The 15,501-nt window shown below is 55.9% G+C and overlaps 1 protein-coding gene across 1 annotated transcript; it reads right to left on the bottom strand.

The window, feature by feature from the left end:
- Nucleotides 1-4,010: 4,010 nt before the first annotated feature.
- LOC142819534 (phospholipase A2 inhibitor and Ly6/PLAUR domain-containing protein-like) lies at nucleotides 4,011-14,133 on the bottom strand. Its single transcript, XM_075907394.1, has 6 exons — nucleotides 13,940-14,133; nucleotides 11,506-11,635; nucleotides 8,987-9,103; nucleotides 7,566-7,724; nucleotides 6,826-6,966; nucleotides 4,011-6,063 (listed from the first exon to the last, which is right to left on the bottom strand). Exons 2-6 carry the CDS (start codon nucleotides 11,564-11,566, stop codon nucleotides 5,828-5,830), a joined length of 714 nt encoding a protein of 237 aa, XP_075763509.1. The 5' UTR covers nucleotides 11,567-11,635; nucleotides 13,940-14,133; the 3' UTR covers nucleotides 4,011-5,827.
- Nucleotides 14,134-15,501: the final 1,368 nt, after the last annotated feature.

Raw genomic sequence — 15,501 nt, 5'->3', positions numbered from 1 at the left:
GTCTTCACTGTGCCTGCTGAACCCGGGCAGTTGATGCTGCCCAGGTCGCTCCTGGTCCTAAGTTCCCTGCTGCTCTAGGGAGGGGCTCTGTGGAGTCTTCCACATAGCCTCCTTCCCATAGGCATCCCCGCTATTGTTGGCTTTTCTCTCCTGCGTCTGCACAGCGAGCCAAGGGGCCCATTGAGCCTCTGACAGGGATCCGTCCCTGGATCTGCACAGCGACATCAGATCCCATCTGGTCTCGGGGGCCTCCAAGCCTGCCTGGCCCCTCCCGACGTGCGACACTTTACAGGGGCCAGAAAGCGCGTGCCTGCTATGGCGCTGACCGGCCACCCCGCGCCATCAGGTCGCCCTGTTCTGAGGAACTGCAGTAAGTTGCCTCATCTGCAAATTTCACTTCCCCTCCCTCCCGCCCCTCACAGCTCATCACCAGGTGCCCCAGAGAGGGTGGACCGAAGACAATTATCAAGCAGTTTGTCTCCTGCCATCCTTCTCCAGCCTCTGACAAACAGAGGCCAGAGACACAATTTCTATCCCCTGGCTAATATCCTTTTATGGACCTAACCTCCATGAAATTATCTAGCTTCTCTTTAAACTCTGTTATAGTCCTAGCCTTCACAGCCTCGTCTGGCAAGGAGTTCCATAGGTTGACTGTGTGCTGTGTGAAGAAGAACTTCCTTTTATTAGTTTTAAACCTGCTCCCCATTAACTTCATTTGGTGTCCTCTTGTTCTTCTATTATGGGAACTAATGAAGAACTTTTCTTTATCCGCCCTTGTGACGGACCGGGCCGTGTCTGGGCACAGCTGCGGGCGTCCACTCAGGGCGAATTGCTCAAATCCGGGGTTCCTTACAGCCCCCGACTGGCGACCTCTCCACACAGGCCACAAACCAGTCTCACAGAGCGCTTCAGCAACCTGCCTGAAGCCTCCCGAGCAAAACCCCTCCGACACCCCAGCAATATCTGTGCCCCAGATGGCCCCGGGCCTATACACAGGTGGGGGGTCCTAGCACCCAATCCCACCTACCCCGAACAAGTCCTGTCCGGTTCCAAGAAACCAGCCACAGATCCCTGGTCAATTTACCCTCTGGACCTTACCCACAAATCATGCTGAGCCAATCCTTTAGCATCTAAAACTAAAGGTTTATTAACACAAGAAAGAAAAGCATGAGAGTAAGGTTATTAAAGTACAGTACGTTACATGCACCGAATCTCCCAGTTCTCGATGCAGGCTCTAGCAGAGATGTTACAGCTGCTGGTTTAAAAGTTCTTATTGCACATCCTGCAATCAGGATGGGTTCACAGGTCTTCCGGGCTCTTCAATCCCTGCAATGCTGCCTCTGGGATGAAGTGCTGAGCTGAGAACAAACTGGCATCGACCGCATGGCCTCTTTATACTCCTTCCTGGCCTCTTCTTGTATGCAGCCAGTCACCTGGTCAGAGGCCAATCTCTGTTTCCTGCTGGCTGCCCTCAGGTGACAAATCCCATTCTTTGGGTGTGTCCATAGCCTATTGAGAGTCATTGTTCTACAGGGCTTTGCTACTCAGCCTGTCCATAGCCATGCTTAACCACATTCACAGAAATATTCAGCTTCCACACAGATTACAGATTCCTACCTACACACACAGACATTATACACTCACATAAATAGTGTACATAAGATTAACAAACAATAAGCTCCCATTCAATACCCCACATGGCTCCCCCCATATCAATTTCTGGGGCCAACACCCCCACCTAGGGGTGCAGCAGCGATCTGGCTGCTTCCCTCCAATTCGGTAATGTGACAGCCCTCTCCATGCCACTCATGATTTTATAGACGTGTATCATATCCTCCCTCAGCCTCCTCTTTTCTAAACTGAAAAGTGCCAGTCTCTTTAGCCTCTCTTCATATGGGACCCGTTCCAAACCCTTCGTCATTTTAGTTGCTTGCAATAAACTTGTCAAGGGTACAATCTGTCTACTGTGGGTCTCTTGGTCTGTGAGCCGGTTATAATACACAGTCAGGAGCTCTGCTTGCTTGGCTTGATCACCTGAGCAGCAGCAGCGCCCCCTTGTGATAGCTGGTGGAGAATGCGGGCACAGACAGAAGAATCCACAGTAAAAGCACAGATGTGTGTGGGGAAGGGATTGGCTGGTAAAGTGATAACAAAGGAGTGTGTTGTTAGAAATATTTGACCACAGGGGGCGCTCTGCCTGGGGAAATACCCCGAGTCAAGCAGAAGGACACAGGGGAAGAGAATAAGAGGGGTCTAATGATAGTGTTCCGTAATAAAGAAAGGGGGGATCAAAGGGAAGAGGTGGATTTTGTGGCGGTGGCCAAATTGGTATCAGATCCATCAAGTCGGGAAAAGTGGCTCTCAAAGGCTGGACAGTCGCCATGGGCCGCTCGTCCTGAATCTATGAAAGGTATTTCTAAATGTGAAGATCTGGAGGATACCTTTGACAAATATGAACAGATGTATAAACCGGGACAGAAGGATGGTTTAGCAGCAGCTGTGTCACTTGCATGCGCTGCAGCAAAGGAAGGATTTGAGCGTCGGCAGCATGAAGAGGAACGAACTGAACAATTGCAGATTGATTTGGGAGCATGTATGCAAGAGCTGGAGATAGAAAAGGGTCATTTAAGTGTAGCTGTAGGACAACAAGAGGAAGTCAGTGGAAAATTGAGGAAAGAGAGAGCAGTGAAGGAGATACTGAAACATGAAATTGAGAACTTATGGAAAGTGGCAGAATTGGTGCCAGGATTACAGTCCCTAGTGCAAAAATTGAGTTTACTAAATTAGTAAGGGACAAAACTTGTGTCCATGGAAAGGGGACATTCAGCAAAGAAAGCAGAATTAGGCACAGACAAATAAGTAGCCAAAGAAGCAAGTAAGAGTGGGTGAGAGGTTTAAAACCCTAATGGGGCTTTGGAAATTTAAATTTATTGGAAAATTATTGGAAATGGTAACATTTAAACTAATGAAGTTTTCAGTTCAAGGATGAATAAGTAATTAAGGGGGAAAAGTAAGAAATTAACTCTGTGGAGTATGGAAGGAATTAAGCAATTGTTGTTAAATATGCTAGAAGAAAAAGTGTTATAAAAATCCTTTGTTTCTTAGCAGCCTCTTTTCTGAGAAGTCTGTAAATAATGCAGGCAAAAAAGTATTCTGATTGAAATATTCGGCTGTGGACACTTTTGTTAAATTTGCTAAAAGGGAAATAAAGGATTCTACTGAAAATTAACTGGTTAAATGCATAAAAGGGAATTACATCTGTGCATTGTAAATTTGTAAATCTGTTTTTAAGATTTCAAATGAATTGGTTTGGTTTTCTTTTAAATAATGCCCTTTCATTTAAAGTTGCAAACTGACAAGACAGTTTTTGCCAGACACAGGTAATTAAGTGCTGCTTGTCTTCTGACATTTAACCCTTATGGTATCTCAATGCTTTATAATGTTCAAAATCTTGTTACTGGCCAAGTTGTGGCTGATATTTGGGACAGCCAAAGCCCCCAAAATGAGGATGGAGTCTGGATTTCTTTTTGGGGGGAGGAGGGGGGAACAAGTCAGACTGTTACTTTGATAAGGAAAGCAATATCAAGGACCGTGACATTGGCCTCTTGTGACACTGGTACGACCTGGGGGGCCTCTCCCTGGTCCCCTTGCACGACAGGGCGTAACACAGCCAGATCAGCTCCCCGGCTATGGGAGGGGGACCTGGGCCGGCCCTCTCTCCAGGTCCCGACCTAGGGCCCTAAGGTTGGAGAGTCCTCCCCGTCTCGGTTGGTGGGTACTTCCCCTAAATGCACCAATCCTTGGGCGTCCACTCAGCCCTACCTGGGTCACTTCCTCCCGGCCGGCCTCCTGCCGGCACTCGCTCACCTGTCTGCCCAACAGGTCCCTTCTTCCCGCTTGCACCTTCCCCCCTCGCTCCTTTATCCTCAGCCCTTTATCAGCTCCACCCTCCACGACAGCATCTCTCCCTCCCCCTACGTGGCTTTCCGGAGCATCCGCTGACATGGGCACCGTTGCCTCCTCCCTTGCTTCCTCCTTCCCCTCCCAGGGAGGGTGTGGTGACGCCCTTGCTCCGGCGCCCGTCGCCGACATCACCCCGCAGTGCCCCCTCGATTCCCGGCACATGTGCCATGTCCGCGGCGCCGCAGCTTGTCCTCTGCGTCCCCGGCCCCACTGCTATCCCCTTCCAGGGTGGGAGAGCGAGGCAGCCATGCCCCGTCACGCTTCCCAAACCACTAGCCTGGCCCCGCCCACTCTCCGCCCCCAGACATGAAACACGCTGACACCAGGACCCCTCTGCTGACACTAGACTCACCCACTCTGCTGGGTGGGAGCAAAACATCTGACCTTGAAAGACGATGGCCCATCATTCTCCACCCACTCCAGTTCCTAGTGATGCTGGGAGCTGGTGTCTTTTTCACTTTCTGTTTCCTAGTCATGTGGACTTTCCCCAGAAAGCCCGGGCCGTGTCAATACAATGGGCCATAAATGAGCTAAGGGAGGCGTGGAAGGTTTATTTACTCTCTCCCAATAACCAGGTAATTTCCTCTTATCAGGCTTTGGCCTCCAGGCCAGGAATGTCTCCTGTAAATATGACAATTGCCCTGAGCTCCTGTGTAATGCTGCTGCACAGCTGAGAGTCGGTTCCCGGGCCTCACCCCTTCGTTACACTCACTCTGCACGGCCGCCACTCGCCTAGGGCTGAGCCCCAACGTAAGCGCTCTATGTCGATTCCTGCCCCATTTTACAGCAGTGGTGTCGTCGGCCCGGTGGGTCGGCGCGGGTGTGAAATCAGCCGACAGGGCCTGTGCACCCCACCCTAGACATGCCTGCATCTCAGCTCTGGGAAAACGTTCCCTGTGTAAACAGCACCCTCTCCCCTCACCATGGCTCACCCCAGAGACAGCTGCTTGGCAGCAGTGGGGGATTAGCAGAGTTGGGGTTGCGGGGTCCCTGTGCCGAGGCTCCAGCCAAGGTGCAAAATAAACCCCCCTTCTCCGTTCCCAGACCCTCGGGAGGTTGGCTCAGGGGTGCGCAGGGAGACAGGCTAACCCTGGTGCACCCGATGCCCCTGGGAGCGCCCCAATTGTGTGCGGCCAGGCACAACCCAGAGCAACCGGAGCGTAACAACACACGCGGGGCTACGATTTCCGAGCCTGATTTATTCGGTGCACTTGCTGGTGCGCAGGGACAGACACTCGGCAGCGGACACCGGACATCACCCCGCAGCACAAAGGGCTGGGGGGGTCAGTAGAAATGGTCATCATGGCGCCAGCATGAGCATTTCTTCCCTTCAGCCTGCCAGCATGGGGACACGGTTTCCCCATAACCTCCCAGCGAGGCTGGGGGACTGAGCTAAGGCCACCGTGGATGCCTGGCAGCAGGGGTGGGCAAGTATTTTTGCAGGAGGGGAGGGCACTTCATGAATTGTGGGTAGTGGTCACGAGCTGGCTCCTCCCCCAGAAAGGGTGTGGCCTGAGGATGAAGGGGTGGGGCATGAGGAAGGGGCGGGGCTTCAGTGGCGGGGGTGGTTCCCTCGAGCACTATGTGCCCCTGGCAGGGCGGGCGCAGGCCAGATCCAGCGGCTTGGCGGGCTGAATGCGGCCCATGGACCGTATCTTGCTCCTCCCACCGGCCTTGTAGGAGGGTGTCCAGTGTTCAGGGCTGGAGCGTGCGGGACTGTGCTCATTGCATCCGGTCCCTGGCTAAGCAGCAATTGGAATCCTACCGGGACGGATCTTTGAGATTCCCGGGAGCCCCTAACTGATCCCCAGAACGCAGGCAGGCTCGGGCTGCGAGGCGCGCGGGGCCTGGACAGGGCGGCGGCTCAGGAGATCAGCTTCACCAGCAGCAGCCCCACGAGGGCGGGTAGCCAGAGGCTGAGGGGGACTGTCCCCGCAGCCAGGCCGGCTCCGCGGCTGGGCACTGGCCCTGCAGGTCTGACGCTCGCCTTGGTGAAGGTTAAGACATGAATCCCTGAAATCAGGGTGACTCCAGGCTGGATGCCAACTGCAGACGGCGTGACGCAGCCTTGGGCCGCAAACGTGGATTCAGCCGAAGAACCTGTTGGAGAAATTCGGCCTGTTCATGGGCACAGGCACCTCCGGGTCCTTCGCGGCCCCCTCCCCTCTGTCCCCACCAGCCGGCAGCTCCCCCTCTGCTTCCCCTTCCCACCCGCCTGGGGTCTCCCTGCTCCGGGTGCATCAGGCCACGGCAGGACAGGCGCCTGGCACCCTCTTGCCTCCCGCCCGTCCCACAGGAGCCTGGCGCTGGGATTGGGAATGGATCTGTGGCTGGGGCGGCTCCTTCCCCAGCGCGGCGCCACCGGGGAACACGCCGGCTCTCCCCGCCCCTGGCAGCCCCCCGCTCGGTTCAGTTATTTTATACCCACCCCAGAGCGCCAGGAGCCCTGGGCCACACTGAGAACAGGAGCTGCCTCACGGGGCAACAGCAGCTTAGCTCCACCCTACACATCAAGGGGGAGGGGACTAGTGGTTAGAGCAGTGGGGGAGGAGGGGAGCCAGGACTCCTGGGTTCTCTCCCCAGCTCTGCATCCCTGACATCACAACCTTCCCCTGGTATGTGCCCCGCTGCCATCGCCCCCAGAGCAGCGTGGCATAGCTGGGGGGGAAGGGAGGGGAGAGCTGTGCTGGGAAGGGAAACATCACAATTCCTCTCTCCTTCCCTCCGGCCATAACCCCTCTTCGCTGCCCCACCCGCCCAGGGCCCAGCACAGACTCCGGGTCCCACCAGCTCTCGGGGGGCTTCCTGAGGCAGAAGGTTCCCCAGCTCCCTCCCGCCCTGCGGCCAGCTGGCAGGATTTACCTCTCTGTTGGGTTCCAGTGAAATCGCCGCAGTACGTCTCCTCCCCGGTGCAATGGATGATTTGGCTGGTGCAGCTCTGGGCACCAAAAGCCAGGCAGGCCGGGCACTGCAGCCCGTTCAAGGTGCTGTTCTCCTGGGGCGCTGGGAACCCAGAAACACGGTCACGGGGTGAGTTAAACCTCAGCGCCCGAGGGGTGCGCCCGCTGCCCTGCCTCGCCCGTGGGTACGTGGCCCCACCCGGCCCGACGGCACCGCTCCATCCTCTGTCCCACGGCAGCCAGAGCCTGTTAAAGAATCTGGCGGACGTGTTGCCCATAAAAGCCCCCTCCCCACCCGCCCGGGCCAGAGGTGCCAATTTCTCAGCCATGGGCGAGCGTCTCCCAGGGCTCTGACTCCGGTGACGCCGCAGCCGTGAGCTGTCCCGGATCCCGGAGCAGGAAATCCGGGGGGTGGGAAATGGCCAAGGAGGCTGGTTTCAATTCTTCGCACAAGAACCAACAGGGACAAACCGGCAGCACGGGACAGGCCTGGGGCTGGGAACCCGGCGCCCACCCCCAGGAGAGGCAGGTCCTGGAGCCGGTTCCCAGCAGGGGGGCTCGTCCCCTTTCGAGGCGATTGGACGGGTCGTTCCCAAGGTGCGGGGGCCCTGGAGCGCTGGCCCCCCTCCCACGCTCAGCGCTCTCGAACGGCTCCTGGGAGACGCCCCTCCCGAGGGGCAGGACACCCGACCCCGCACTTACGTTCCACGGGGCCCGAGTTACATTTGTCCCCGTTCCTGCAGCGCACGGTGTTGCCTCTCAGATACAGGCCCTCCCCGACGGTGAGCGTGAGGGGCTCCTTGACGCCAGTGTTGTAGTCGGGCAGGCAGCCTTTGAGATAGCCCGTGATCGGCGTCTCGCCTGTGTCAGAGAAAACCAAGGGAGGGGCTGGGTGTGGCGCCTTGCGCTGGAGCCGGGAGGTGATTTCACCTCAGCGTTTGGCTGCAGGGAGCCCGGCCCAGTCCCGGGGCCCTGTTCCAGCAGGAGGGGGTGCAGCTGGGGGCTCAGAGGAGCCGGGAGGCTGGTCGCAGGGTTAGAAACCTGCCTCGGAGCCAGAGACTCCAGGGCTGTGTCGATGCGGCTTGGCCCAGTGGGGTGACCAGAGACCTGTCTGCCAGCACCCACCCGGAGCAAATCTCTACTCGGGGGCTCCTGGGTGGAGTGGGGAGGGTCTGACCCCGCCAGGGAGCTGGGAGCGGCCGCCAGACAGACTCGGGCTGGGAATGAGACGAGTGTTTCTTACTGAAGGGAATTAGCCCCTGGGCCCATCCCCCCAGGCCCGGGGCGGGTTCTCCACCAGGGACCGTGTGGGAAGCCAGAGGGGATGGTTTCCTCCAGCTCTAGGGACGAGCGGGGGCAGGTCTCTGGCCTGTGCCGGGCAGGGTCGCATGAGATGCTCACGAGGGTCCCTGTGGCCCTGCAAGCCGGGAATCGGTGGCCGTGTGCAGTGCTGGGTTAACTGGGCTGGCCATGCCCTGGTGTGAGCATCCGCACTGCTGCATCCCAGGGGTTACAGCCACCCGGACAGGGCCAGGCCAGGGCTGCACGAACCCGGCACAACCCTGGGCCTTTGGGGGCCTGGCCTTGGCTCTTCACGCCGCACTGAGCTGCACCAGTCTCTGTGCTGAGTCTCTCTAGGCGGCGCTGCTTGAGCCGGTGGGGCTGGCACTGGCTGTCCCTACCTCCGTATGAAGTAACCCTGGTTACAGCTGCATCCGCACTGCAGAGTGTGGGGGGGAGGGGAGGGGGCGGAGGGGAGGTTCTAGTCCAAGCTGAAGTAGAGCCAGGGTCTCAGCAGCACCCCAAACTACATGCACCAGCCTGGCCAAGCTCGTACCCACTGAGGTGAAGCAGCTCTGCCGAGCGGCCAGACCCTGAATGGGTGGAAGTTCAATCAGCCCAGTGGATGAAATCCCGTCAGTAGCGCCCAGGGGCAGGATATCCTGGCCCCACTGCAGTCACTGGCGTCTTTGCAGCTGTCTGTTGCGTTCCAGGGAGCGCAGACTGGGGGGATGTGCTGGGGCTCCGGGGCTCCAGGGCTGGGCTGCATGGGGCTGGCTGTGGCGGGGAGGGTGGCCCAGGCTGGGGGTGAGATGGGCCGGGATCGGTGCAACGTCACCTACCTACTGTATTCACTTCTACCACGGAAATGCAGCCGCCTGTGTCTGTGTCCACGCTGCAGGTCCCTGTCGCGTCCTGGCAGTCGGCTGCCGAGCCCTGGCACTGCACACATGTGATTGCTGGGGGGAGAGACGTTTCCTTCTCACCGGGGGAGCCGTGTGCCCGCTGACCCCCCCGACCCCGCATCCCCCCTGCTCCCAGCAAGCGGAGGGGCTAAGGGGCCCATGGACATCGGGACCCTCTGCAATGGCTGTTTCAGCCACCGGACCAGCAGTACCCAGGAGAGGGCAGAAGGGGGCACCCAAGCTCTGCCCTCCAACTAAGCTCCACCCACCTAAGGTCGTTCCCATGCTGTACCAGAGAGCTGCTCCCCTTGCAGCGAGTGTTGGCTTAGCCCATAGCACCTCCTGGGGCTCCTGGCAGCCCCCCATTGCCCTACAAACTGCTGGGGTGCCCCCCATCCCCTCTGCCACAGGGCTGCCATGAAACGCCCAGCCTCATGCCCTGGGCTCTATGGGCCCCCCATCCCCTCTCCCGGGATCCCCCATTCTCAGGGCTCTGTGTGCACCCCCAACTTCCCATCCCAGAGCCCTCCATTTGCCCCCTGGCTCTGTGTGCCCCCGATGCACCCCTCCCCCATCCTCATTCTTCTCTCAATCCAGGAGACCAGCCGCTTGAGAGAGACTCCGATTTCCCGGTTCTAACGGTGATCTAATTCCGGATCCAGCCCAGCCCACGCCCGAGACCCTCGCCTGCCCACACCTGCCTGCAGCCCACGTCTGATCGGGGAGCTGGCTGTCACATTACTGGATTTTAAGGGGAGCGGCCAGATCACTGCTGCACCCATGGGGGGGTGTTTTCTCCAAAGTCTGTACAAAGGGGGCCATGTGATGGGTCACATGAAAGCTTCTGTTCTGCTGATTCTGTGCAGGCTAGTCATGTACCTGCATAATATCTGTATGTGGAGTTAGATACATGGACTCCGTAGGGATGCTGGAGAATTCTGTCTGAGGCTGAGCAATGGCAAGGAATGCTCAGCCAGTGGCTATGCTAATTAGGAGGTGACATGAAGCTCTAGGTGCCAATCCACACCTCAGGAACGTGACTGATACCTGCAAACCAGCCAGGGCCAAAGGGCTGCCAGCATGGGACGATGCAGGGATAGGTTGTTGGAGCATGTGACCTTCCCTGGCCAGGAAGATGACAGGGGAGGTATATAAGGGCCATGTGACACCTTCCATCTGATCTTCAGTTTAGCTCCTGATCCCAGGTGCAGCCTTGCAGGGAACAACAAGCCGGGAAGAACCATGGACCCATCCTGACATAGGATGTGCACCAGAGACTTTTAAGCCAGCAGTTATAACATCTCTGCTAAGAGCCTGCGTTGAAAACTGGGAGATTCGATGCATGTCATGTATTCTCCTTAACAAGCCTGAGAGTGAGGTTGTTTTTCTTTATTAATAAACTTTTAGATTGTATATTCTAAAGGACTGGCTCAGCGTGGTCTTGTGGGTAAGATCCAGAGCGTCAGTTGACTGAGAGCTGTGGCTGGTTTCCTGGGACCGGAAGAACCCATTCGGGGTAGGTGAGATCGGGTTCTATAATCCCTCACCTGAGTGTGAGGCCCAGGGCTGCTAGGGCACAGGAAAAGCTGGGGTGTCAGAGGGGTTTTTGCTCGTGAGGCTTCTGGCTGGCCAGATCGGCAACAGAAGCGCTTGGTGTGACTGGTTTGTGGCCTATTTGGGAAGGTCTCCAGCCTGGGGCTGTAAGGGGCCCCGAGTTTGAGCAATTCGCCCTGAGCTGTGCCCAGACCTGGCCCAGCCCATCACACTAGCGCCCATCCCTTAGAGGGACAGTGTAATGATGCCAAAAAACGGAGACCCCCACCCCACCCTGGAGAAGTTGCTGCCAGGATCGGCCGTGGATCAGTCTCAATTCGACTCCCAGACCCGGGATCTCGCCCTGCCCTTGCGTGCTGGGATGCAGGCTGGGTCCCCAGTGACGCTCCAGGCCCAGGCAGTGTCATTTCCTCCCCGTCGTGCTGCCCCAGCCGCACCGAGGGGCCTGCGCGAAACGGGCCTCCAGGGCAGTACCCAGTCAGGGTGTCCCTCGGGCCTGGGCTGCCCCAAACGCGGGGTGAAGCTAATGTGCATGGAAGTGGTGGAGGGTAAAAAATCCACCCCCTGAGCTCCAGAGCGAGGCTGACAGAACCCCGGAGTGGATGCGGCTGGGCCTTGGGGGACGTTCCCTTCAGCTTGGCCACCCTCGCTCGGGAGGTGACCCCTCCAGGGAGGGAAACTCCCTTCCACTGGGGCAGTCGGCTTCTGCACTACGGGCTCTGCCGGCCCCGCCCCAGTGCTGTGGCCAAGCCGCTACCATAACCGCCGTGTGACAGGCCCTTGTGCCCCAGAGCCAGTCCCAGCGCCCTGCATGTGCGGGAGGAGCCCTGGTCGGGGAGCCGAGGGGCGCGAGGGGTCCAAGTCCAGGAGGGGTTAAGTGGCTGCAGCCGCGCACGACTCACCTTCAGCACTGGCTGTCGCTAGGAGAGCAGGGAGGAGGCAGAGGAGAGAGGAAACCCCCATGGTGCTGGGAGGAGCCCGGGGCCGGGCTGGGAGCTGAATGGAGCCTTCTCACGGCTGGTGCAGCGAGCTCTGCCGGAAGGAAGCAGTGTAGAATGAAGAAAAAAATTAGGCTGGAAAGGGAACTACGGCCGAGGATCAGTGTAGGAAACCACCCAGCAACAAACACCTGCCGGCTTGGTTCCCTGGCAGTTCAACTATTGGGAAAAATCATGTTGGGTTGACCCAAACCTCTCGTCCACAGAAAGGCCAAAAATTGGTTCCGGTTCCTTTCCGAGCATTTGGAAGATTCACGTTGGTCACAGAATAAAAAAACGTTGCAAGGCAAAGACTCTTCAGGCTGGAAAAAGAGCAAACTGTCTCATTCTGCCCGTGTGACGCCAAATGCTGCCTTTTCTCAGGATTCTGTGATCTATTTTTTCCCTCCTGACGCATGGCGGTGAAATTGACACAAATTGATGACATGTGTCAATCAACCCAAACCTTCGTTTCAATGGAGAAAAGTTTGAGTGGAACATTTCTCCCATGCTCGACCAACACACACACACACATGCCACAGCCACAGACCTGCCCAAGCGTTGCAGCGGAGGAGCGCTGGGGACGGGCGTGCCTAGAGACAGTGCTTGTAAGAGTTGTGACTGATGGAATCAAAGTTACAAGCAAAGCCAAATTGACAAACGCAGCCCATGACGGACACAGGGCCATGACCTGCCCCTGCATCACGTCCTGCTACACCAAACAGCTTCCATGTAGAAGGAAACTGTTAAACAGCATGTCCGCCTCCAGCCACGGACCTATCGTCAGACTGCCAGGGCCCGGCAAGCCGAGGATCCGGCCTGCCATGTCTGGTAGCAGTAGGCTCTCCAAGCTAGCACACCACGGCAGGATGAGATCCAGAGGGGTGGAAGTTGAATATAGACCTATCCACGACCCATGCTGACAGCAACTTCTCAAGTGGGGAGGAGGGAGTCTTTTGGATACACTTAATTAAAGAATGAACGGACACAAATCGGATCTCCGAAAAGGCAACACATGGAAACCTGCTGGGGAACGCTTTCACCTGCCCGGCACTCATCCATGGATCTCCAAGTCACCGTGTTGTTTCAGGCCAATTCCACAAGCCAAATACACATGGAAGCATTGGAACTTAACTTCATTTACAAGTTTGGGACCTAGCACACATGTCTGACTAAAGACATTGCTTGGATAGCACACTGCCTTCCCCATCCCAGTGACTTAACCAGCCAACCAATGGGTACTTAGGAACAATTTCCACCTTCGCTATCAGCTTCATGTAACACGAATACTCAAATTGACTGGTTTTTCCTTCCTTCTCCTTCTCCCCCTCCCCCATCCCCTATTTATGTTGGAACTGGACTGTTAATACTCCAGTCATCTGAAGAAGTGGGTTCTACCCACAAAAGCTCATGATCCCATTGACATGGTTTGTTCGTCCATACGTTGTACAACATTCCTTTCTTTTTTCTGTTCCTTTACTAACTATTAATCTTGCCTGGAACGTGGCACAATTGTAGGGCGTGAGTGCAGATGTCTGCGAGTGTGAAAGTATCACAAACGGCCACGTGGCCAAGAAGAAGTGGGGACCTTGAGGAGAACCAGAAAACACCCACTGCCTCTGAAGCAGACTCAGATGAGTAGCACGGACAGACTCTGGAGCTAGTCAGACACAAGGGTGAGACACAAATGAGAGACAAGGGTGGGAAATCTGACAATCACCATCGAAGGAGAACTCTGGAAATCACAGATCAACATCTCCTAAGGATCAACACCCACCCACGCAAATGGGAACTGACATGGCTAAGAAGGGGAGCTCTGGCCAGTAAGAATGTGGGTTCTGTCCCACAAGCCAAGTCTCAGAGGAACCCTGATCCTCACTCAGCCTGGCCTAGCCAGCCAGACGGACTTGAGCCACAATGCACCATCCGCAGGACACGTGTGTGTGTGTGTGTGTACGTGTGTGTGTGTGTGTGTGTCTGTACGTCACATGCATCTGACGAAGTGGGTCTTTGCCCACGAAAGCTTATGCTCCTACACTTCAGTTAGTCTATAAGGTGCCACAGGACTCCTCGTTGCTTTTGCAGATTCAGACTAACACAGCAACCCCTCTGATACTGTACGTGTACGTGTGTGTGTGTGTGTGTGTGTCTGTACGTGTGTGTGTTTGTGTACGTGTGTGTGTGTGTACGTGTGTGTGTGTGTGTGTCTGTATGTATGTGTGTTTGTGTATGTGTGTGTGTGTGTGTGTGTGTCTTTACGAATGCTAGCAGCTTCAATATTCTATTCTTAAGAGATGTGAAATCTTGTTTTCTCCCCTAAAAAGATCCCGCATGCGTCTCATAAGCATCACATACTTACGTCCTCCTGACAACCCTGAGCTGGACGACCAGCCGCACCAGCTGGTGGAGCGGTCTCCCAGTGAGACGCAAGGCAGAGGGAAAGGAGGCTGTAAGAGAGGGCTAGTCCTGCAAAGAGGAACGAAGCGGAGCGTTTGAGGGGGAAAGCAGAGACGAGGGTTCTTAACCCAGCCCGCTGTGGGGGCTGGGTTTTAGGCCATCTCGTGTCACCCAGAGCCCAGCCCTCAAAGCCAAAAGCCGATTTCCGCACCCTTAGGCTTTCGAGGGTGCACACACTGGATTGGAGAACGGAACGACGACCCTCTCTGATGAGCGTGAAACCTCACGCCGGGCCCGCGTGAACATCTCTAAAAGGGGAACTTGTGGTTACAATTGAAAGAAATGCCACACGGCACCCACAGCCCCCTCCTTTGCTGAGAAAACAAGATGTTCCCCAGGCTATCTTAGGACCTCCAGATACCATCTAAAGTAATAACACATTCTCGGTGATTAAAGGTCTAGAGAACATGACCTATGAGGGAAGGCTGAAAGAATTGGGTTTGTTTAGTTTAGAAAAGAGAAGACTGAGGGGGGACATGAGAGCCGTTTTCAGGCATCTAAAAGGGTGTCATAAGGAGGAGGGAGAAAACTTGTTCATCTTGGCCTCTGAGGATAGAACAAGAAGCAATGGGCTTAAACTGCAGCAAGGGAGGTTTCGGCTGGACATTAGGAAAAAGTTGCTAACTGTCAGGGTGGTCAAACACTGGAATAAATTGCCAAGGGAGGTTGTGGTATCCCCATCTCTGGAGATATTTAAGAGCAGGTTGGATAAATGTCTATCAGGGATGGTCTAGACAGTATTTGGTCCTGCCATGAAGGCAGGGGGCTGGACTTGATGACTCTCGAGGTCCCTTCCAGTCCTAGTGTTCTATGATTCTCTGTCAGCACACGGGCTTTCGTGGTTTGGCCTCCGTTACTCAGAAGAGCTGGATTGAACTGTCATTCTTTAATACTATAGTCTAGCTATGTACTATTACAAAACTGTATTTCAAAAATACCACCTCTCTTACCGCTCACTTCCACCCAATCTCCCCTGCTGCCAAAGCGAACTTCCTACAGGGCAAGATCCCTCTAGGGCCTTGCACTCCGGCTAGAATAGAATAAAACAGTGAAAGGGTTAGAAGAATTTATAGGCTTACACACTGCCCAGATACTCCAGTGGAGCTACAGCCCATTGACCCAGCTGGCATCTGCCCCATTGACTCCAATGGAGCTACGGCCCATTGACCCAGCTGTGATCTGCCCCATTGACTCCAATGGAGCTATGGTCCATTGACCCAGCTGTGATCTGCCCCATTGACTCCAATGGAGCTATGGCCCATTGACCCAGCTGGGATCTGCCCCATTGACTCCAATGGAGCTACGGCCCATTGACCCAGCTGTGATCTGCCCCATTGACTCCAATGGAGCTATGGTCCATTGACCCAGCTGGGATCTGCCCCATTGACTCCAATGGAGCTATGGCTCATTGACCCAGCTGGGATCTGCCCCATTGACTCCAATGGAGCTATGGCCCATTGACCC

Source organism: Pelodiscus sinensis, chromosome 24 (assembly GCF_049634645.1).
Source record: "Pelodiscus sinensis isolate JC-2024 chromosome 24, ASM4963464v1, whole genome shotgun sequence".
NCBI classification, from domain to species: Eukaryota; Metazoa; Chordata; order Testudines; family Trionychidae; genus Pelodiscus; species Pelodiscus sinensis.
Note: the sequence above shows the minus strand (reverse complement) of the source record. Positions and strands in the feature narration are given on the sequence as shown.

Bases quoted from the DNA above. Each gene is read 5' to 3' on its own strand.
- LOC142819534 (XM_075907394.1), bottom strand. From the start codon at position 11,566: ATGGGGGTTTCCTCTCTCCTCTGCCTCCTCCCTGCTCTCCTAGCGACA. The intron at 7,725-8,986 runs GTAGGTGACGTT...TCTCTGACACAG, and splicing joins GGTAGAAGTGAATACAGTAG to GCGAGACGCCGATCACGGGC. The intron at 6,967-7,565 runs GTAAGTGCGGGG...CTGGGTTCCCAG, and splicing joins TAACTCGGGCCCCGTGGAAC to CGCCCCAGGAGAACAGCACC.